The 25,068-nt window shown below is 41.0% G+C and overlaps 1 protein-coding gene across 3 annotated transcripts; it reads right to left on the reverse strand.

The window, feature by feature from the left end:
- Positions 1-79: 79 nt before the first annotated feature.
- Positions 80-24,236, reverse strand: mlxip (MLX interacting protein). Of its 3 annotated transcripts, none has more exons than XM_083783712.1 (18): positions 23,639-24,236; positions 19,077-19,183; positions 16,556-16,641; positions 16,200-16,289; positions 16,065-16,106; positions 15,297-15,537; positions 14,683-14,772; positions 14,399-14,493; positions 12,450-13,032; positions 11,605-11,717; positions 10,728-10,839; positions 10,505-10,617; positions 10,139-10,246; positions 7,040-7,167; positions 6,820-6,943; positions 6,564-6,693; positions 5,323-5,461; positions 80-1,390 (listed from the first exon to the last, which is right to left on the reverse strand). In XM_083783712.1, exons 1-17 carry the CDS (start codon positions 23,944-23,946, stop codon positions 5,340-5,342), a joined length of 2,592 nt encoding a protein of 863 aa, XP_083639838.1. In that variant the 5' UTR covers positions 23,947-24,236; the 3' UTR covers positions 80-1,390; positions 5,323-5,339. The 3 variants fall into 3 exon arrangements, 2 of the variants coding, with proteins under 2 accessions (XP_083639838.1, XP_083639837.1); XM_083783711.1 differs by lacking the exon at positions 80-1,390 and adding an exon at positions 2,230-2,863; XR_014570336.1 differs by lacking the exon at positions 80-1,390 and having other exon boundaries at positions 6,564-6,688.
- Between the last annotated feature and the right edge of the window lie 832 nt (positions 24,237-25,068).

Raw genomic sequence — 25,068 nt, forward strand, 5'->3', positions numbered from 1 at the left:
TTTCATTTACGGTAGTTTTATCCTGAATCAAGACATGTTAACTAGCTACAGTAGTTGAAGAGAACAAAGACCACCGTGGTACAGCATGAGAAAACATCTTTACTTATAAAGTTCATTTGTACACTATAATATTTGGAGAGAAGTAGGCAGATCTGATATGCAAGGCTATATTGTGCATTGCTTTATACAAAATAAATCTGTGAAAACTAAGCATTTTCCTGTAGATTTTCACATCAGACTCCAATGTGCTACTTGAAGAGCTAATGTGTAAGATCCACCACATGAGGGTCTTCAACTATGAAAACTGCACAATTATTATAGCCACTTGTATTTATGATTGATTTAAACCAAAACCTGTCCACACTTAACCAGCTTGGCAAAAAAGAAAACATTTATAGGTGCAATTTGAAAAACATGCAGTATAGAAACACGCAGTTTAAGCTCTGCAGTTCTCACAAATATATTTTAGGAAACATTGTAGGTAAGCTCAACTGCATTCTTTTTTAATGACGGCTGGCAATGTTCCATTGTAACATGAGAGACTTTACTTGGAGAGGTAATTGTTTATTGATAAAACAATCTTGAAGATTTAAGATTACTAAAATCTTTCAGTAAAATGTATACACTATACATTTTACTGAAAGATTTTAGTCATCTTAAATATATGTATAATACAGAATCAATATCCTGTAGATTATAAGTAACAAAAACAAAACATCACTCTCAATGGTACTTTTGTTTCTATAATTCATAAGTAAACATTGTTGTTCTATAGAAAAGAAATAAATACAAAGTAACACAAGCCACCAGTTCCATTGAAGACTGCAGGAGTGTTGAACCACAAAGAACTCAACATGTTGCAGAACTGGAGGCAACAAAAAGAAAAGACAATCATCCTGCAAAGTTGACCATACAGTGATTACACAAGCTACATTTTCCCCAATTCCATGGTTCTCAAAAAAAAAGAAAAGCTTTGACATATTTGCAGCAAATAAAACAACTAAAAAATGGACGGGTAAATAAGCTACCCAACTCTCTGATATGGCTTTCAACTTGTTTCTATGTACTAGACCTTTTAAAAACTACAGCCAACTAGACTCTGGGAACAATAATTCCATTAGCCTAGCATGGGCTAAAAACTAAAAGGTGCCTTGAATATTAACATATCAGAAGTCATTTTGATATAGAACTATGACATACACCTGTATTTTTGTGATGTATTCCCATGCTTTTTGTTCTTGCTTAATGTAAGTCGCTCTGGATTAAGAGCGTCTGCTAAATGCCTAAATTGTATGCTTGCACGTTGACAAGCTTTAGATGTTCACACAACACGCTGACCTGTCTTCCCTTGGAAAAAATCCTGATTTGATTGAGTTTTGTTCATTTGGTTCTAGAGAAAAAGCATAAGCGTAATTATTACGCTAACCAGCACAGCCCTGAGTGAACAAAAAGTATAGTTACTCCTACTACACATTCAGCTAAACCTTTGTAATACTGTACATTTGTATACATCTATATTGTTGTTACAGTGAGTGGTATGGTGGTCCTCACAAGGGCTCTATGAATCTTATCCATGATGTTGTGAACAGCCCTTCGAGGCCTTTTGGCTTTTCAATTGATTTGCCATACGGTTTCCACCAAGCAACGTTAAGAGGGCAAGTGAAAAAATAGGAAGGAAGCATAGTTTTGTCATGGACGGAGAACCAGGCTCAAAACACACATGGGACGCATCACCTCAGTGTGGCGTCAGTGGTGCTTTTAACATGCGTCTGCTGTAGCGCATAATGATTCTATAAACTTATAAAGTAACAGTTGTATCAGAATTCTACTGCTGCAGTTATGTTATGTATGGGATAAGGCAAGATCTCAAAACATTGTTTTTGTGTATACACCAAGGGGTATAGGCAGAGCTTAACATTCCAATATCTTTGTGCATGAGTCACAGCCCTACCCAACCATGATAGTGTACTTAACCCATTCTGACCTGAGATCAGATTCACACGAGGTTTCCGCCGGACACACACTGGTCTGATGAACCCATTCTGACCTGAGATCAGATTTAAAAAAAATGTCAGTCGTTCTTCGATTTTTCAAAAATAGCAGACCTACAAGCTCGTATCGCGCCACTCGGTGGCGCGATATGAGCTTGTAGATCTGCTATTTTTCAATAGCTAAAGCATAACATGATGCTGACACCAAAATGGGTGCCCGTTCAGAATGGGTTAACTTACGTACGATTCATGATGACTATTTTTATGTATTGCCATGTTTTTTGTTCTTGCTTACAGTAAATCGCTCGGATTAAGAGTGTCTGCTAAATGCCTAAATTGTAAATGATAAATTGTACTGTAGATAAATTGTAAATATAAACAGGGTTATATTTCAGTAATAAAAACCAAAAAAAACTACTATGTGCAATGCAAAAATAGCACAGATAGGCCTACAGTACATTTGCCGAATTGTGCCGTATTTATTTGATAAATCAAATTGGCATATCCTACATATGAATGTTTTCTCAATTTTATCAGTTTGTATAAGCAGCTCTTATACACACACACATACACACACACACACACAAGGCTAAAGAACGTTCAGCCTGCACACTACCATTATTGCAGTTTAAAACGCATGCAAAAGAATGGTATATTAGGGATAGACATAGCACCGCTTCCTGACACTGAGCTGCATACATCCACTACATGAGTCAATTACTTTACAATATTCAATTACAATATTCTGCGATATTCTATTCCAATTGTAAGATCATGAATGTTGGCTTTTACTGTCAGTTACATAAATTGCCGTTTCTCTGAAAGACACATCCAGTCTGCAAGGACCTTTACAGTACGTATGTGAGACCCCACTGGTGAATGAAAGAAAAATAACAGAAAACATCATAATCATCATCAATTAATCCTATGATTATGAATTCTGTGAACACCACATCTGGGAAACCATGAATAGAAACCCATTTTCCCTTTTACAAATGCACTTTTTCTGTATTTTTGCATCAAAAAGGATAATTACCATTTAAATAAAGCACATTTGTTCTAAATGGTACCAAAATCCAGGAGGTGAGTATAGTGAACAACGTACATTTACGTATGTAAACCCGGTTTTATGAGTGAAAAGTTAACCTGTAACCATGTGACAATAAACCTCGCATCAGGAGCATTATACCAAATGAATCACACCTGTGGGTGCGACGTGACTCTATAAGTGCGTCACACAACCACACACTCTTCCTCTTTTCTGACAAATGAAAACTGAAAAGGCATGACAGGGCCAGCCTTCAGGGCCAGAGTGACAATGAAGGGTTACAGGTTCACTTTTCATTCATAAAACCGGGTTTACATACATAAACCTACGTTTTATTTAATCTCAAGTGAACTTGTAACCATGTGACAACATGAACAGTATACCAAATTAGTCACGAGGAGAGTGAAGTAGTTATTTTTTGTCAACTGAAAATCATGTTCACAAAACATTCTCCAGATTATTTCCAAAAAACTGAAACATTCCAATCAAGGGAAACAAACATTCTGGAGCACAATCCACGGGTGCCCATATTTAACTGAGAACAATACAAACTCAGGTGAAAATGCCACCCCTCAAGGTCCACACACGAAGCCTTATCATCTGAGGCTATTCCCTTCCGTGGCAAACAGGTCTACTTCTGCCCGACCAAAGTGAAACCATATCTGGTTCACTAGTAACTGGGGGTGCAAGCGCCACTCAACGGGGTGGGGTCCCCCTTGACAGCAGCTGCTACATTCCAGGGTTCCGGAAGATAGAAAGCCTTCAGGGTGACACCATTGAATTGTGCCCACAAGAGCAACTGGCGCACTCTTGCATGCAGCGTTGGGGACCTCAGCCCACCTTGATGTAAGACACCACGGCTGTGTTGTCTGTCCTTATCATGACTTGCTTCCCCGACACAACTGGGAGGAAGTGTCTCAGAGCAAGGGGAAACGCCTCCATCTCGAGGAGGTTTACATGCCACCTGCTGCACAGGGGGCCAACGACCCTGAACAGACCTGCCCTCCAACCAAGACTGCGCACTAGCCTGTGCCAGAGGCGTCGGTCATTATGGTCACCCTGGAGCCACCCTGGCCCAGGGGAACGCCCTCGTGGACGGCCTGTGATCGCCTCCACCACTTGAGGACCTTGAGGGCACAAGGGACAGGGTAAGAATCCTTGACCTGTCCCTGGGCAAACGGCATGCTTTCATGGTGATGGAATCCAGAAGAAGTCCCAAATACTCAACTGACTGGGCTGGGAGTAAGCTGCTCTTTTCTGCATTCAGATGCAGACAGAGCAAAACCAGATGTGCCAACACAACTTCTGTGTGGCTCCGTACCAGGCTCTCAGATGGTGCACACACCAGCCAGTCATCAAGAAAATTGAACACCTGAATATTATATTGTCAATATTAATATTAACAATTAATAATTATCAATGTAAGGAAAACCATGAATCAAAACCCTCTAAACAAGCCAAAGCCTGAATGCAACAGGCATAGGTGGCGAAAGCTCACTGTCCAAGATGCGGGAAGCCAACATAACATGTACAACACCAAAGAAGACGGCCGTAGCCGACAGTGTAAATAACAGCAGAGCCAGGCTAACAGAAGCCGCTCCAGTGCTGTGTGGAGTGCTGCCAGTGTAGGCTATGCTATACTTACAGGGGAGAAATTATTATTAACATTATACAATTACCAAATAGGAATGTGAGTATATCTCACGCTCACGCGCAACGAGCACACAGCTGTCACCAACGGGAACGTGAGTTATGTGTATCGCACGCAACGGACACCATCGTCACCTGCAACAAACATAGATGATGATACAGCCTCACAGTACGCCAAGTGGGTGCCACATAGAAGCCACCCCAAAGTAGGCATCCAGTACCGTGAAGAATTGATAGTCAAAATCACAAGCTGGTATCTTACCGACCAGGAGGAAGAGTGTGTGGGTGTGTGATGCACTTATAAAGTGACGTCGCACCCACAGGTGTGATTAATTTGGTATAATGCTCCTGATCCGAGGGTTATTGTCACATGGTTACAGGTTCAATTGAAATGAAATAAAACTGTAATACTGTGACAAGTAAAAAGATACAATACAAATTATGCTAAAGGTGGTGTTCATGTGTCATACCATTACAAGTTTAAATATAGGAAATGCCAAACCACAACTGCATTTCCTGGGAAGTAGCAGATAACTGGAAGACAGTGTAACTTTGTTGAATGGCCATAAGATAAAGCATGAGCAGTTCCACTGATTGCTTTTCCAGTGTCAATCTAAGGTTTCACAACCTCACCTCTCTTGAGAACATGGCTATAAATCCCCACAAGGTGTTTGGTTGCTGGTCACCGCCTGTATGGCTTCTTGATGCAGCAGGGACGGGTCACTGAGAATGGATGTGCTTGTGCTTAGCTGGCGAAGGGTACTGAGGACCACTGCAAAACAACCACAAGACATCAACCATGACTTGACTGTCAAAGGCTTGGACTGTGCAAGGGCGGTGGTAATTCTATTGTAATGTTACAGATCTATTCCCCAATTAACAGAACATATTGTCGCTGACGAGCAGAAACCTTGTATCTCCTTACGGTATTTAATATTTTATGGTTTGTTTTATAAATGAATGCCCTATGTATACTTTGTAGAATAGCAGTGTTGTTTTTATGGAATTCCTACACCTGATTCCAGATCTACGGTTAACGCATTGACACACCAAGCCCATTGGCCGGCGAAAAAACCATACAACAACTACTCAGTTTTTGCAGTGTGTCCAATGCCGTTGCTGGTAACCGGCTATTACCTGTAGCTGTCCCCATTTACTTGAGCATTAATAATTGGCTGCGGAGGTAGTTGGGGAGTAGAGAGCCCTCAGTTTGGCTGTTCAGCCTGAGCAAATCAGAGCACAGCAAGCCAACAATGTAAAAAAGGGCATACAGACGCAATATTAACAGATTTCTTTCCTTCTTCATAAGCAAAAGAGCTAGAGCAAATAATGCCACTGCCAGTTGCAAATTTACATAACAAAAACATTTCAATTCATATTGAGCTGCAGCCTAGGCTTTGGGTAGCAGATTGGCTCACAACCTCAGCTTGATGGCCTCCAAAGTGTAATATCTCCCCCGAGCCATGGGTTCAATTCCCGGGTGTTACATTTGCAGTGCACAACATTTTCCAAAGATGTGAGGTGGGGTGACCCAAAGTGATCTATACAATTGCTGTTGGTTCTTGCAAGTTGGCTTGATGTACCAGGGCCTTTAGAGGAAAAATCATTGCTAAGTGATGACATGACATGCAAAAGTGTCATGGGAAGGGGCTTTTAAGGACCTTTATTAAAAAAAGAAACCAACTGCTTGCTCCCTGGTGATTAACGATAAATATATGATAGAAATAGATAGAAACCTCTCTTCTGAGGCGATAAAAGAAGCAAACAAAAATGTATTGGGAAGAAAAGGTGGGTGATGAGGCTGGAATAGGGGGCTGGTGAAGTAATGTGTATTTGTATGTTAAAGGGGCTATTGTGGGTTTTGTTTTACTTACTAGGTCTGAGCACAGGAAGCGAGCAGTGACGGTCAAGCCACTGCAATGTGGTCTGACACAGCTCTGCTTTACTTGTAGTAGAAACCATTCCATTGAATGATTCAAAGAGAGGTTTGATGATGATGCTGAACTGGAACAGATGGTCAAGGGTCATGGGTCATCATAACGCGGATGTCATAGGATATGAGAGCTGGATGTAATTTGTAACAACATCATATCAATCTATATGGGTGTAATTAACTTAGGTTAAGGATACAATCCAGAACTTCCAGTTTTGAAGAGTGCGGCTCTTCACATACTCATCAAACTTTTCCCGCATGTGGTCGAATCGGTGGCGTGTGATGGGCACTCCTGTGGCAGGCAGCTGCTCCTGACACCGGCTATGGTTAAGAGATGATAGGCGGAGATAAGAGAGACCTCACATCACACGCATGCTTGCTTGTACACTTGACAGGAGCTATGGTGTAGAAACATACTTTACAGAGGAGTTTAGCTCTTCAATCTCCTCTCGTAGCCTCCGAGCCTCGTCCTGCATCTGCTGCCGCTCCTGCTGGAGCTTACCAACGTGCTCCACTGTCTTCTGTAACGTGCCTGCATTGCTGATCTGAATGCAGTTGGTGAGTGAATAATGCCATTAGAAAAGCCATTCAAACCATTTAGCAGTACACCGTCTCAAGCAGTAATTTCTACATAACAAACGTGTAATTCATACAGAAGATCAAAAGATGACTATAATGGTTGTGTTACAAACAACACAAGTTAGACATATTACAGATTACTTCATCATTTAGTTATGAAATTCCATGAGATGCAACATTCTTTCAGTCACATGATGCATGTTTCAGAACAGAAGGAGGGTTTCTTTTTGCATCATAGAGCTGTAGTAAAATACAATCAATTCAACTATTTTTTTTGAAGATCAGACATTTAACATTCCAACAGCATTTGGCAAAGACACAGAAGTAGCCCTTGTACAAAAGGGCCCCATCTTGCTTGCACGCCAATGTTTTACCATTTTGAAGAACATTTTAAATATATAATTTTGCAAATGATACATATAATTTTGTAATCTTGGTGTTCCCAGAGCACAGGTGATTAATACAGCATAAAATCAAATGTCTCTTTAAAATAGTAGACTTGAGATTCAGGCCTAGATTTTGAAGGTGCGTTTTACCATGTGGTAATACATAAATTGACCTCGCTCTGCGCACATTCGTATTATGAAAGGCATATCGGCCCGTGTTGAACGCACTCGGCCCGTGTTGAACGCACACACATTATGGCATACGGCGTTCCTGAATATTTTAGCATTGTGGGAGTGTCCATATGTTAATTATTTTCGCTTTGCGCAATTTGCTATTAAGCCCCTTGACCTAAAGACACTCAGCCCATAACGATTAGACGTGGGTCTGACCACCTCATAAACGCAACAAGCACTGTTTGATTTTACACTTGAGCGGCTCTGGGAGGCTGGTAGAGTGTTGCCATGTCTGTTTATTATAAGCGGCTTCTTTTTCTGTAAAGTTGCTTGTAAATATTGGTAGTTGTACTATTTTGTGGTTGCTTTTCTTGTTTCTAAAGTGGTTATTTGGGCTTTTCTCCTAATGTTGTTTAAACCAGTGATCCTCACACAGCACATTCCCATGTCAAGGATCCCCAGATGAATGCATTTGCCCAACTAAGGACGGCTAATCCAAAAATTAAATAAAATAATTCCAAGATTACTTTTGAAAATAGCAGATAGCAGATACCAGCTCACAATGCATCACATTCATTAATTAAAACTATGAACTCTGACTGCAGGGGGATATATATAATGATCATTATAACAATGTGCAAGAACATATTTAAAAATAAGGAAGAACTTTATATTTGTGGACAATCAAAATATGTTTTTTTATTTTAATGTGGCGTCATTAAAATTAATCTGGATATGGCAGACTCACTATCTAGAAAATAAAAACATGGCACTTAATTTAAAATAGGTTGCAGACCCCTGTTATATGCGCTTATTTTTATAGACCTATTTACTTGTTTCTATGAGACATGGCAACAGCCTTTTTTTGCGTCTTTCTTTTGTAAAATGTTGAGATTAGAAACGTCCATAATTCTTTCATTTCTCAACCTTAAAAATAAATAAAAACATCTCCATAATCCTTGGGAAGTTTGCTTTCATATGTTGTATCACACCCGATTCAAGTCTTCTTCAATAAAATGCTACGAGCGAACTCAGCGAAGACCATACCATCGGGGCCACAGCATTACGCAGCACGCATTCAACTCATTCCTTCGTCGTGACTTGAATGAAATAAAATATAATAAACGTTATTTTACTGGTGTTTTTCAATAGAAACAAATAAAGAGCGTGTGTAGGCTACTGTGTGCAAGAGCAACAGTGCATATACAAGCATGCACTAGGCTATATTTCTTCCGTGTCGGGATGGTGATTGAGCTCTTCAAGTTCACAGCCCGTTTGTCTTTCATAAAAAAACGTTGATATTAGCCTATAAACACTCATGGTTCTCTCATTTCTCAACCGTTTTATTAAATGTAAAAATCTCCATATTCCTTAGGAATCTTGCTTTCATTCACTGTATGGTACATGGTTCTATCGTTATCGAATTAAACAATATCAAACGAACTTGCATGTTCGGGGGTTAGACGATTCTGGGAACATTACGCATGGATTGCCAATTTGCCAATATGCTGCTATCTACTCGCAGTTCCATTCCGATCTGAAAGGTATAGGGTTTCTGTTCTTTTGAGGCATAAAGGTGATAGCATGCAGTGCAATAGGAATAATTAACCCAAATGTGACAAAGTCATGTCATGTCTTCTATGGTGCCAGGCTGCCAGCCTGAAGAAATGTAATACCACGATCCCCAAAGTGCGCATTCCGTATGTGACATCAGCTGATTGGTAAAGAGAATAGTACGGACATGTTGATTGGGTACGTCTCAAACACGCCTTAAACACACCCGTGACTAATTCAAGGCCGTTTTGCGCAATGCACGGGGTGTCGAAAGCGCTTCTTAACATGCCCAAAATTGCAATATGACATACCACACGCCCCCAGCTCTAAAAACTGTAATATGATTAACAATATTATTGGAACTGGTTAATCGACCTGTCAGTCTTTTAAAATAAAATATTAAACAGAACAAAAATGTATTAATTTGTAATTCAAGAAAAGAAAGAACTCCGTACACCATTGATGAAGGGCTGCGGCCACTTCAATAAAAGAAATATCTGGGAGCAGAAAATGGTGTGCGGATTTCTTTCTTTTCTTGATTTGTGACTTTATTTGATCCAACACCCAGCCTAATACTGTAGGTACTTAGATGTGCGTGTTGTTTTTGGCTGTGTTTTCAGCCTCCTCTACCACTTCATTTGCAATTCAAACACATTCTACAACTTTCAATTTCTAAAACCAGGGATTCTGCCCGATTTTAGATTAAACTCAGTTTTTAAAGTAATTTCACGCCTGAACCAATTTAAATGTCTTGAAATATCTTGAGACCGTTGCACAAGGTTGCACTTTTGGCCTATACAGAGAACACTGATATAAGGCTTACATTGGACTGGGATTTGAGGGTGGGAACCATGTTGCGCAGTGTTTTAAATCCAATGTTTATGTTGAAGCGTCTCTTCTGCTCAGCTGATATGTGAGTCACCCTTCGGCCCTATAACATAACAGACAATATCAGACATTAAAAACACATACTAGTACACTTGTAAGAAAGGGGGAAATGGTACCGATACACAAGGCTTTCACACTTACTCAAGTGCCTTTCAATGCATGAATATTTATATTCCGCAAATTAGGAAAAGTTGTTTTATGGTGTCACTGTCCATATTATGAAAACAATGATAACAAAGATATATCATGCATGCAAACCCGTCATTCAAAACTGATAATGACACATGTTGTGCACACACACCTGGCTTGGTTCATTCTTTGTTAGGACAGTACTGCTGCCGAGGGGGGACTGGGGACTGGGGGCTTGGTCTGACCCACATGGTGACCCTTGACCTGAACTTTGCCTACTGTGCACTGAAACGGAAAATGGAAATAAGAAATAGATTCCTTGGATATACTATATTAATAGCAGTAATTTTCAAGACTTAATCTGTATAATTATGTCATGCCTGCCCTAGCCTTACCAGCGCTAGTGGAGAGGTTTTGCTTCTTGCGGCTTGAAGAATAAGTCTCTTCTTTAGGGACAATTGGCTGGGGAGACTTGTGTGCCTGAGGCAATATATGAAATCCAGGAGTCTGAGAGATAAATAGCAGAAATTAAATAATGAACAAATGAATTGGACATAATGCAGTATCGACAGTTTAGATCATTTCATTTTTGCCATGAATTCATGAGACTACAACCTTTCTTAAAATGATGTAATGTACTGAACTCACAGATTACAAGACTGCACTATGTAACTTTCCTCTCCTACCTGGTTTTGTGCGTGTGTGTAGATTTTTTTTTACCATTGAGCTAATAGAGCCTGTCTGCTTGCTCAGGGGATAAATTAAATCTTGACCTTCATGTCAAACCTCGTGTCAGATACTGTGTCTAGTTGAAACGACCTTTGACACAATCTGAATGTCTCAATAGAAGCACAGGGGAAGACAAAATGCAACCAACCTTTGACAAAAATGCAATGTATTCATATAAGTTACATAATGCCGCTTTAAGTTTTAAATGTATTTTAAATCAATACCCCATCTTGGTAACATTACTAAGTATTTACCTGGTAAATATATGGTAAACTAGATAACATGCCCCTCGGGGCACAGGTCTCCACCAGGGCAGGTGAGGTTGTGGCCTCCAGGTGGCGCTATAATAGGCCAATGTGAAAAGGGTGCCATTTCTTCTTATGGATTGAGGCATTTTGTATGCTGTATTATGTATTACATTTGGATTTCAATCTTGCAAAGGAATTGAGGAATTCCTTTGAGGAATGATAGTTGATAGTTCCTTAAATAATCTATAGATGTATGTCAATTATTGCAATGTATTTCCAAAATAAATTGCCATACCCCTCTGAGGCTTGAGGAAGCAATGACATTCACAATTCCTGCACTTGGGACTACATCTGCTTTCAGAGCTGTTGGTGTGACAATCACTGCATTAGCATGACCTGTGAAGGGGGCTGGAAAAGCAGATATAATTTAAAGTCCATGAAAAGCATCAACATAAACATAGAAACATCATGAACTGCTATGGACTGCTAACAGTTTTTGCATTCTTTTTAGACAATGATGTGTATGAGCACTAAATAAGCAGGTCAGAGAGGCTTAATGTCATTATCAGCCTAGAACACAGGCGTCTATCTCCGTTTCAGTGCAATAGACCCCTGGGAGAAGTACTGCTGAGGTGGAGCACAACACCCTCCTACCACCAGCTCTGGTGCATTTATATAGACTTCACTAGAGCTTTCATCCAAAGCACTTTACAATGTGCATTACATTAACCCGCTCATATGTCGAGTTGTTGATGAAACAGTAAACGATACAGTTTCACTGCGCCATTACTTTTACACCATTACCGTATATTAGCTAAGCCAGCTGAGCTAATGGTTAGAAACAGTCCTCTTACAAAAAGGTCTGTGTGCTTTTTGCTGTTCAGGTACAGGAAAATGGCTGAAAATGGGCCCTGATCCTTTTTCTTAGGGGGATATGCAAAGACAATTTACTCCTAATTACATGGGCATAATAGATAGTTCTCCTTGTCAAAGCCGTTATCTGAACTATGCCCTACATATAATTTAGTCTAAATCCGATTACGGTATGTATGTACATTTTCATGCAAGTAACAAATCCATGTTTTCTTTAAATCTAGAATATATGAATGTATGCATATCAATATGAGATAAGTGACAGACCTGTGAGGATGAGGTGAGAAGAAGGGAGGGTGTTAGCAGGAACGATCCTTTGCATGTGGCGCTTTTTGTTTGCACTGGATGGCTGAATGGGTTGAGGAAGTACAAAAGTCTGGGGTTGCTGAAGGGGCGTGGCAGGCGGTGGTGCCAGGGGCTGGAGGTGGGGTGGTGGAACAGGTGGATGTGGAGCATGCGTGGGTACGGAGCTATACTCTGAGCTGCGACTGAAGGTGGGGGCAGTATCACTTGTTGTGACAGGCGAGGTGGCTCTATGTGTAATCACAGTGTGTGCTCCACTGGCGTCCAGTGTTGAGGTATCGTCCAGAGCCGAAGGAACCAGAGTTGCCGCCGAGGCCATCCCTGGGCCTGGCAGGCAGTGAGGCAGCGTGGGGTGAGAGATTGAGGAGACTCCTGTTTGACTGCTGGAGGCCACCTGCCCAGGAAAGAGCGTCATGTAGCCTTGTACAAATGCAGGATCACCTCCACTAGTCCCACTGGTTTGATTGGCCATGGAGGGGCTGATAGGCAGGGGGCCAGGGGATGAGATATGATCCCCTGAGAGTTGCATGGTTGATATCAATTGGACCTAGCAAGGGATGAGAAATTAAAAGACAACAAACATGCTGTCAGTGTATATACAGTAACAGGTACTGCAGGTAGGTACTGTATATGTAGGCAGAGTGCATGATAGCTCACGTGTTTTGGGAAGTCAAAAAGAATTGTATCCACATAACACAATCAAATCACTGTCCACCTGTTAAAATTATGTTTTCAAGAAAAATGGCGGTGCTTTGTTAAAGTGGCTCATTAAATACGAAGCAGGACAAATTATCATGACTTTTACCTCCACCTTTCAGAAGCTGCCTATACTGTGTGTGTGTGTGTGTGTGTGTGTGTGTGTGTGTGTGTGTGTGTGTGTGTGTATTCCAATATCCTGCACTTTTCTAGTCACCCAATTCACCACAGTAGGATAGTCTTACAGTTGATAAATGATACAAAAACTTCACTAAGATAATCATGTTACATATCGTCAATGTGGGCTGGAAATCTCCAAAACCATTACTTTTCAGGAAAAGAAAAAAATACCTGTATTCAGAACCAATGTAGACACACATTTGTATTGATTAAATATTATAAAAACGCATAGACAGAGCTGGCATCCCTATTTTGACACACGGTGAACTTGTAGACCGTCTACTGACACTACTTTTGTATAAAACTGTGCAAAGGGCACTACTTTCCCTCCCTAACACGACTTACACAGGTTAATTGACTGTAGAACAGCTTCTCTCCCAATAACAAGTTACATAAGTTATGTTTTAATTGTTTAATCAGAGTTTTTAATACGTTTTAAGTCATACAGGGTTTCCATCGGACAGAGTGGGATAGGTCAGGTGACGTGTTTTGATGACGCCATCGCAATAATCAGTCGCACCGGCATGCAAAGGGTTCTGTGAAACTGAGGCCCAATGCATTACAATGGCGGTGGTGCCGCGCAGCGTGCGTGTTCCTTCTCCGCTCTGTTGTTGTGATCGCCACTTTGGAATATTTCTCAACACTACGACAAGCGATTACACCCATTTAAAGCGGATTTTCATGACAAGCAAAGATCAAGTCGGCGCAGTGGCTCTTCAAAGGTTAGTGTAAACTAGGCAGGGAGATCAAGAACACGACTGTTTAATCACCGCAGGGAAACTGTTAATTTATGGGAGAAAAAGGAAAGAAAAATAAACATTACAAGATTAAAGATGGTGGGGCACCAAGCCCAAACAAATCACTGGGCGACCTGATTTAATTGTTACGAATACCCCCGGGCGTTCTGGTTGTTAATGGTGGAATTCCAAATCCCTTTTAATTAAACATCCGTACAAGAACAAAAGACACCTCTAGGGTGAGCTCTGTGTGTTACACTGGGAGGTGTGTTAGGGTCTAAGCTTTGGGTGGTTGTTTACCTGTGATTGGGTGCTGTTGCTGGGTAGAGGGGTAACAGATGATGCAGTGGGGGAAACAGAAGGGAAGACAGGCTGACGGAGGCTGTGAAATAAGTCTGGAACAAGAGTCTCTATGTTACATGTTAGTAAAACAAACTACTTTTTAAAGCGTTAGGCTATGACCACTGTTGTAGTGAGAGTTACTAGAACATTAAAGCTACCACTGTGCGCCTGAGTCGGGTAAAAAGGGTGTGCCATTAGTGTGTGTAACACTTTTATAATCGACGTTGTGCCTTACTGCTTACCTTGCAGGGGCTCAAAGGAATCCATAAAGTCCAGGTTGGGCTGTAACGGGATCAGCCCGGGCTGGATCATATCTGCATTCCCTGCATGAGCTGAGGAGGGTAGAGGGGAATGACCAGGGAAAGTAGTAAGAAAACATGTCTGAGTCAAAGCAGATTATGACTGGATGCAACCACCAATATCAGCTCATTAAAGTTTTCAAATACTAGGACTTTGGTTAGCAAGAAAATATGAAGACAAAAGTGAGCCAGGAGGTAATCTAAACGCATTGCTAGCAATGCCTTGAGTCTGTGCAGCTCCTTACACCCAAAGGGTGGTGCTAGAGTATAGGTGATGGAGTCACTCAAATAGTAAGGTTTCATGGCAATCTGCCCATTAGATTTGGAGATAACTTGTGTGCATTTTGTGCAAGTTAAACAGTTGGCCTAATGGTGGCCTCCAAGGCAAGGCCATGGAGTAACTAATACGAGTCATCATCATTTGACGAGTATGAAGGTGCACAGTAAATTACATAGCAACTAAACCAGTAGTTTTGAGATGATGCATACTATTTTTTTTTTATATTTGAAACTTTCAGCTGTTTTATATTTTTAAATCAGCGTATGTTTTCTCTCACCAATCTCACGTGGGTTGGGCCAAGCTATGGGCTGGTGAGAGGCCAAAGTTGAGAACAACGTGTCAGAGAACTCGGACATCAGCACGTCTACATCAAAGAGTGGATCCATCTCCATGGGGACAGGAGACTCGTGGCTCTTACGAGACACACGGCGAGCAGCCATCTCTTCATCCTGATAAAAGGAGGCGCGGAGTGTGTCTGGAAAGACTTCTCCAAACAGTGAAAACTGCTCCTCTGGCCCCTTTGATTGTTAAAAATGCAGAAAGCAAGCCAGTGAGTGACAAATGCATACAGGAGTCAGTAGAGCATAACTATGAAAATTAGTCCAGAATAAATAAATAGAATAGAATCTGAGATAAATTCTGAAATAGAATAGAATCTGATGACGTGGACGGCAGGCGAAGTTTTCACTTCCGGTCAATTTCCTGTTGTATCTGTTGCTTAGCAACCTGGAACCATAATATAAGAGTGTGATCTATCATAAACGACTGAAAAGAGCACATGCAAATTTACATTATCAGCGCTTAACCGCTGGATTAGACTTGACGTTAATCTAATCTAATCAACGGCGGGAAATGTGTTAATCATGCTATGTTTTAGAGGAAAATATTCACTTATGACACACCTAATAATGAATCATTCACATAGTGCAAGGAAAGATTAATTCAGATTAATTCTCAATCTTTAATTTCACCCAGATGTAAACCAGATGTTGACTTTGTTAGCATTTGAGTTGATATACGTAACATAGTACAATCTTGACCATACCTTGAGCAGACTTGAAAGGTCATCATCCTTGTGTTTCTGTAACTGTAACAGAATTTGTGTTATAGGATATATATTATAATGGATTAAAAAGCCAAAGTTTTTTTAGGATGTGACATATTGCTTCCAATACCACACCCTTTTTTTGAAGTATGTCCGCCATTTGTGATACTCTCTTATAACGATTTCAATTCTTCTTTTCCAATATTTCCCCTCTGTGGCGATGGCCTATAGAAGGTAAAGGGAGGTAGAAAAAGCAATTCAACAAAACAATTGAAGCACAGGGAAGGAATCCAAAGTTAGGGGTAAACGGAAATAGAACTGCAACAGAGAAGAACATGCAAGACTGGCAAAAACAAAGTAAATCAGTTGTGGTGATGTGAGGGGAAAAAAAGATCAAAGGAAGGAATTTGGTTACTAGAGAGAAACAACAGTAATGGAAGTACTGCTCAAATGCTGGTTATGCACAAATCACACGATTCTTCTGTCCTTACCTCAGCAGGTCGATGGACTTCTGTATCTATAGTTCCATCAAGTGGAGTCACAAAATGACAAACAGGATTCTCCCTTTTCTCCACATCTGAAATGAGAAAAATGACGTATTTACATTTACAGTTGTAAAGGTTACAAATATGACAAATAATACCTAAGGTGACTGTTCTGTGGTTGAGGGTTCATTAGCTCTGAATAGCCTATACATGTTAAAAGAGTTACTGTTTACTGAGACTGAAGTGAAATTATTCTCAATGCCATCATTGAGGATCAGATCAGTTAATACTAAAAGAATAATAGTGTTATTCACTGAAATTGTAATTCTTATTCTGCCCACTTGGTCTTCAAGTGTTAAATTCAAGAATAAATAAATACTAAAAAAATACTAAAATACCAAGAGCAAAACAATACAAAATAAACAGGGCAACAAAGACATAATGCAGTGGAAACAGAAACTCGTAATCAGCATGTTTGAACGCCAAGGAGTACAACTGAGTTTTCAAATGTGATGTAACACAGGTAAGGTTTGGGAAGCTCTAACATGAGGTGGAAGATGGATCCACAGCGTGGGCACTACAATGGAAAATGATCTACAGTATCTCCTTGGGATTTCAGCTTTGTGTTTGGGATCTTAAGAAGTGACTGGTCAGTCGACCTCAGGACGCTTGTAGATTATTTGGGAGGTACAAGTTCCGATATGTACAATGGTGCCAACCCATTTAAAGAATTTAGGACGTTTTGAGACAGGTCTAAAATTAGGGGGGAAAAAAAGGTGTCAAGGTTCGGCATTTTAATCAAGGGTTCCACCACTGCATGTTTGAAATAAATCGGAACCACACCTGCGGCAAGACTCTGATTTATGATGGACATTGGGCCCAATAGTCTGCCAGGCTTCCTTGAAAAGGTGTGGTGGACTGGTGGTACAATGTGAGTAGGACAAGATGCAGGTTTTAATTGAGAAACAATTGTTTCGAGGTGGGGGGATGACACAAACTCTTTAAAAGCAGCAGAGCAGGTGACAGTTATGGAAGGATCAAAAGAGGGCATTACAATCTGAGCTCTAATAGAGGCAATCTTATCAATAAAAAAAGTGTAGAGATTTTTCACACATCTCTGGTAAAGCATCCATTCTGGTGTGTTACAGAACAAGGGGTTTGTGTGGCAGTTATTTGAAATTATATCCAGGGGGAAAAAATCATCCTTTCTGTTTTTACAGTCTTTTGATATGCTGTCCAGGTTAAAGGCTTCCCTCATAATTTCAAATGACACGTGTAACCTTATATTTATTCCACTTGCGCTCTGCTGTCCTGCATTCTCGCCTGCCAGCACAAGTAATGTCATTTAGCCATGGTTCGGAGTGTTGTTTGGGATGCATGGCTTTAAGTGGAGCTACGGTGTTAGGAGCGCTGGTGCAGGTAGACAGAAATGATGAGGTAAAAATCCTCTGTATTCAAATGAACACAGGGCCCAGTGTCAGAATGAATATTCTGAAAGGTAGTCGAGAACTGCTCAGCAGTGGAGGGGTTAATCATACAGCACAGGCTGGCCAGGGCGAGTGGTTTTGCACTCAAATAGGGGAGCGAGATGTCAAAGAACAATGACATGTGGTCAGAACAATAGGATCACCAACTCAAACATTAAAATCAGGTAGACCAAAGGATAAACCCAGATGGAGAGTGTGCCCATGCTCGTGGTTGGGGCCTGTTGCATGCAGTACAAGATTAAAAGCATCAACAGTGTTCAGAAAATCTCTGGGCAGGGGATTAGAAGGGCAGTCCACATGAATGTTAAATTCGGGGTACAGGGGACACCAATGACAGTTGTTTGCAAAGTACATTGTTTTTGAAGAACAATCGCTACACCTCCTCCATGGCGTGACCACGGTGAGCTAAAATATGAACAGTTAAAAGGGCAGTGGTTCAGGGGTAAAGTAGCCGGAAGTAGCCGGAAGGTTCCCAGTTCGATCCCAGGCTTCCCCAGAGTCCTTGAGCAAGACGCTGAACCTTCAATTGCTCCTGATGTGCAGATTGGTGCCTTGCATGGTTTCCTCCACCATCAGTGTATGAATGCGTGTGTGAATGGGTGAATGAAATGCACAATCTATGTAAAACGCCTTGGATAAAGGTGCTATATAAATGCACCATTTACCATTTTAGCAGCTCCGAGATGGCGGAAGACTCACCAATATGTAGCCAGATTTTAGTCAAGAAATGAAAATCCGTCCATTTGTGTTGAAGAACTCCTTCAAGAAAGCGGTCTTGTCATTGTGCCTACGCGATCTAGCATTGATCAGTGCCGGGCCTTAGATGTCGCTATCGGGTTGGGGGTGCCCATTTCAGTGCTTGGTGGTCATATACTAGTAAAGAGTCGATGTTTCCAATGACAAGTGTAAGGGACAGCACAAACCCAAAAACAGCTGAGTGGGACAAACGGCGTGCCACACACACTCTCTCACGCAGACTCACATTACAAGAATACCAAACAGGATACCAAACACCTGACTTAGTGGAGGAGGACTCTTACATTGCATATACCAGGCTCTCCAGATGGCATTGTTGAGACGAATCTTGTCTCTCCACAACAGTTTCAGGCCTTTGAAGTTTTTCCATTTGGGAGATACCAAGTTGCCACTGAAAAAGGAGAAGAAAACAACACTGTAAATCAATTTCTCATGAACATGCACAAAACATGAACTAAATCAACTAATTACAATTAACAATTCTATAACTGGATGAGCTGCTTGTCCTGATTGCAAATGGTGAAAAATATAAAGAAAGTACAGAATGAAGTCATACACCCATGACCATTGACCAACACTGGTAACACTTGGCCACGGTCAAGAGCTTGTCAAAAGTATGTTTGGTGCAGAGGAAGTTCCTGACCACCACTGTGGAGACAAGGGGCACTATTTTGCGGGTACCAAGACTTGGAGGTGTGGCCAATGCTGTTTGGCCACTCAAAACAGCATTGGCCACGCCTCTAGGTTTTTACTTTACTTCGTTTATTTTGACGGGACAAGCATATTAAGGAACATTACAAATAAATGCAACATAAATACACCAGAATTAGCAAAGATGCTAAATTTCATCCGTAGTCCCCAAAGTTTAGTCATAATAGCCTGACTTAAGAAGCTCCAAATAGGGCCCTAGGTGTTTGAAACTTTGAATAATCCATTGTGCATTCATCCATATTGGCCGAGCGGTCGGCAGAACCGGTCAGGGATCATGCGATAGGAGTTCTTTGTACCTGCACTAGCGACTCTTACAGGTTGGTCAAGGACTGTGTGTACTGTAGGGGTGTTGAACTATGAGGAATAGGGTTTTCCTCTGTTCACATTATGTCCTCCCGGTGAAGCTATTCACTGGCAGGTGAAAAGAAGCGACAGGTGATTTCCTGTGTATCTGAGGAGGCATGTGTCGCTTTCAATACCATCCCTAGAACCAACCGGTAAAGGTCAGCAGTGACATTGTGACAATATTACACAAGTGTACAGAAGAACATTGTCCAACTGTCCATTAGCTATATCTACGACCTACCAGATACAGCATGACTGGCTAGCCCTGTGGTAGCCTATACATAACATGTAGGAGATATTGTGTTAATACACACACTATAATAGAGGTGAGTGCCACACATCGTAATATTTATTTTTAATAGAGTAGGAAGGTTTTTGTTTGTCTTTGGTCAGGTTAGTTATTTTACTATATTTAGGTAGTAGGTTTTGCTCAGAAATATGACTCGCACATCCTGCATGACACCACGACAGTGGTGCCTCCAAGCAAGTAAATAAAGCGGTACAAGAGATGATCCGTTGGATCCCTGAAGTGAAGACCTGTCTATATTAACGCATGGCTGGGGGCATCATGGAAGCAGAGTGTGACAGCCGGGCCCATACGATTCAACTGCTACATCTGGAACTTGGTAGCAATGGACTCTGCTGAACCGCCTACATTCTGGGGTCAGACGCTTCGAATCATGTTCGGCTTGGCATGTGAGTGTGGCGAGTCTGACCAGATTGTCAAACGTTATATTGCCACCTTCCCCCTACACAGACAACCTTCAGAAGCCGGCATCTTCTAGCATAGGACCAGAGAGACAAGGGCATGGAGCAGTAGTAGCTAGAGAAGAGCACAGACCATGTCTCATCAACTGAATGATCGACATGTCTCATCACAAGCTCATAGTTATGTGAGTGAGTTATCTAATAAGATCACTAAGTTTGTGACTATCCATTGAAAGACGAAGACAGGTTATTTTAATTCCTGAAATATAACTGTTTTGAACATACAAGGTATGATTACAAAACACTAAGAATTTAGATTTCCTGAGATTAAATATTAATAAGAGCCATTGATTGTCCTTCTGTAAGTAAACATTCCCACAGACATACAATACAGTAGGCAGCTTACGGTATATTTACTTTTGCATTTGGGGGATGAAAGGGGAAGGTTACCAAAACTGGTATTCCCTTCCTATTCTATAAATAGAAGAAAGTCAGAGGGAGATCCTCAGAGCAGCTGGCTTTTCACCTACAGCCATAAAAAGAGAAGCAAGCCTGCCCTGCTGTACTGTATAACCAAAACACTTATTGTGACACACCTGTTTACTTTGGAAAATATCACTGAAAACCCATTACTTAAAATGTACTCTCTCAAAGATTTGATTGAGATACCACATTATGCCATTTCCCAATTCCCACCCAGTTTGCCAGCATGCTTAACAAATCATAGAGGTTTCTAGGCATGAACTGAATGAAAGCAGCACACTTGAGGTTGGCAATAAATTCACAATCTATGCTAAACAAACCCCAATATTTTGATTTGGTATAACTAAGAAAGCCTTTTTGTGTGTATGTTGCAATGATCTTCCTAATCGCTAAAGGGAATCATTAAGGAACCAGAATTGTTAAAATCCTAAATCCAGACATTTTCCCAATCTAACGTGGTCAAGTTCATACAATAGAACCATTTATATCCTGTCAGGATGTCTCCTTAAATGCTCTCATTCATTCACAAAGTGCAATTACTCACTTTATGTGCAAGAAAATTATATAAGGAAGCCACGTGACTGATTCACTTGCCAGATGTGACCTCAGAATTATTAACACTTAAAACTTAGGGATGCCAGAATTGTTTATTTGTTCATTTTTATCATGCGTCTTCCTTCTCTTATGTTAACTTCGTACACTATGTACAATACGCTAGCAACTCAAAGGCCCTTAAAACAAGGCTCCAGACTTCCCAAAACAAACTGGTCAGGCTCCTACTTGGCCTCACCCCACCTCAGTGACCTCACCCCTGCCCACTTTGACAGGCTGGAATGGCTTAGGGTCGATGACAGAGTACAGCATCTTGCAATGGGTCTGGTCCACAAGATTCAATACACCATCAAGATACCCATGTACCTGTCTAGATACTTCCTTAATGTAAACGAAGTCCACACCCACAACACCAGAGGGAGTGCAACAAACCATGTGCAACCCAGATTCGGCACTAAAAAAGGGACAATTATTTTCGCTCCTATGCCACCAAAATGTGGAACGCCCTAACAACAGTCATTAAGACATGCAAATCCTTGACTACTACAAAATCGCTCTCAAAGGGCACCTACGGACGGCTGCAATTCGAAACTGGCCCCCGTAAAATCTGAATCCCCCCACCCCTTTTTCCCCTCACTGTATATGTTTCTTTTCCCTTTTTACCTCCTTTATGATGAATTCCTGTTCGGTTCTTTGGCTATATAGAAGTGTCTATTTGTACAGCTCTAAATGTTTTGAGGTGGACCCTCTTGTAAACAAGTTTAATGCTTTATTGGGTCGTCCACTCACAGTTAACAGTCTTTGTATTGAGTTGTGATTGAAATGTAGTATGTACTGTAATTCTGCAAACTGTTAATAAATATTTCAATCAATCAATAATGGCCCTGGGGCTGATGGGTTTTGATGTCACTCCAAAAGACCTTGATAATTCTTTACATATGCTAGCACTGTGTTATTTTTCACGTGTTATTAGATTAATAGATAGATAGATAGATAGATAGATAGATAGATAGATAGATAGATAGATAGATAGATAGATAGATAGATAGATCTACTAGTGAAACCAGAGTTTATAAGGCTCAACATGAGAGTACTAGTTATCTCATTTTGTGAGTTCAGAGGAAAGAGTCTTTAACATGACTGACCAAATGCTATTGCAGTAGCCATGGTTCATGACTGAGAGTCATGAAGTAAGTGCACCCTGTTTTTGGCGCTCGCTACATTTACAACTTTTACGTATATATAAACATTCTGATTTAAAATATAAAGTACTCACAATTTGTCCCACGGGTGTTCGTTAGCTGCAGCACCAGCGATTAGAATTTCTGCATCCAGCGTTGTTTAATAAAAAGCATTTTTATCCGAGCTGTTATTTTGCCATTGGCTTTCAACTACGCGCCCCTATCGGTCGGGAGGAGGGTGGCACTCGGTGTGTTCGATATATGTACGCTGACCGCCCTGCCAATACAGACCAATAGGCGAGTGCGCTCCCGGTGTGCAACTGTGGATTTCCCAAACGAACCCCGTTTGAAAAAAGTAGCCGGGGCGCTCGGATAAAAATGCTTTTTATTAAAGAACGCGGGATGCAGCAATTCTAATCGCTGGTGCTGCTACTAACTAACACCCGTGGGACAAATTGTGAGTACTTTATATTTGAAATCTGAATGTTTATATATACGGAAAAGTTGTAAATGTAGCGAGCGCCAAAAACAGGGTGCAGTTGCGTCATGACTGTCATGATAATCATCATGGCAGTCATATTTCAGGGCTACTATTGCAGATAGTGTAAGACTCGTGACTTTGGGCGTGTAGTGGGGAAACTGGAAGACTGGTAGTCAAGTCACTTCAAAAACTATTAAAATTGGATAATGTAACTGCGGCACTACGTTGGCTCCAGTGGGCGACCAGTGTCCCCCATCAGCCTGCTGCAATTAACATATAATAGATAACGCTATGGCAACATTTGCAGGCAAATCAATGGCAATTATAGTACATGATGTTACACATTTGAGGGTGTCAGAAGGATCGGACACCGCCATTTGTTTACCTGTATGCAAGGGTCATACACTCAAAAAGCTTTGTCAGCGACGCATCTATGGAAAGATGTGATGTAAAGGTCTTCCCAAAATGATAGGTCTGACATGTTTGTTTGTTGACTGTGTCGAAGTCGTAGCCCTTTTTCGGGGGGTGCTCAATGTGGGGCGATGAGACCATGAAGTGCCCGCTGTGAATTATCTGAGATTCTCGTCCATCGCACTTTTTGAATCCCAGGTTAGGTTCCTCTGCGTCGGAGTCGTCATCCTGCTCCTGTTTTATAGAACGCCGATATTTCTGTCGTAGTTCTCTGGTGGCCATGTCGTTGCTCAGACAAATAGCTAACGTTAGCTAAAAAGCTAGCTGGCTAGCTATCTAACGTTAAGCATGAAAACTCTTCCTTTCATGTGGCTTGCTAAAGGAAAGGTGTGTGGAGATACGTAGAAGGTACAACAAGACGTTATTTGTTTGTGCCCCATCGACTTGGAGTCGTCGCTTCACACATTTTGGATGGCTATTAAAAACGCGTTATCCTATTCCACTTGTTGCTGCCTTATCTGATAACTGACGTTACGTTAGCTGCCTGCCATCAACAGAATAACCAGCTGACAAAAGTGTTTATTTTCCTCAGAGCAGGAACTTGCTGCGCCTGGAGGAGTCTCTGATTGGCCAGAGTCATAGCTACACCCTCTCAAGAACTTGGAATGACCAGCCCCAACGGGCTGATTGGTTTCTTGAACCGAACGCACACTATTTTGTAAGGCGGGTAGCCATTTAAGTTACATTTTATATAACATAAATAAATGGCACATTAAATAAAATATACAATTTACAATAGTTTTCATGGCCCATGTGTTCATATCACCATACGCTGACCATACCATTTCAAAATGTAGGCCTATAGTGTGAATAGAATAGAATGAAATTGATCACCAAATATGAATGGTTATTTTTCTGTTGTGTTTTGCTTTTACAAAATAATAATAATATATACACGAAACCGGTCCGATTTGTGGTGTATTTTATCGATTGAGTCACCAAAAAATATTTTTTAAAGCTTTTTTCATCAATTTAAATGTTCCCTTTAATATTGTGTAAAAAATACATGGATTTTATCTTCATATTAAGATAAAAATCACACCTGTGTGAAGTGAGGGGCGCTCTTATCATCTTACAACATCGAGGAGGGAATTCGGTATAGTTTGGAGCAGCTATAAATGTTACCTCCCAGTTCTGGGGGTCGGGGGGCCCGGGGTCAAACTATCTACTTTCCAATATAACATGGTAAAATATGTGACTCTACTGGCTCGCAGACTGATACTGTTGAATTGGAAACAAGCACAGGTTCCCACTCACACTACACTTATGAAAGATGTTATGCACTACTTGCAATTGGAAAAGATAAAGTTTGAATTGAGAGGGAGTGAAGATAGATTTTACCAG

The sequence above is a fragment of the Protomyctophum parallelum genome (assembly GCF_964188405.1).
Source record: "Protomyctophum parallelum genome assembly, chromosome: 15".
NCBI classification, from domain to species: domain Eukaryota; kingdom Metazoa; phylum Chordata; class Actinopteri; order Myctophiformes; family Myctophidae; genus Protomyctophum; species Protomyctophum parallelum.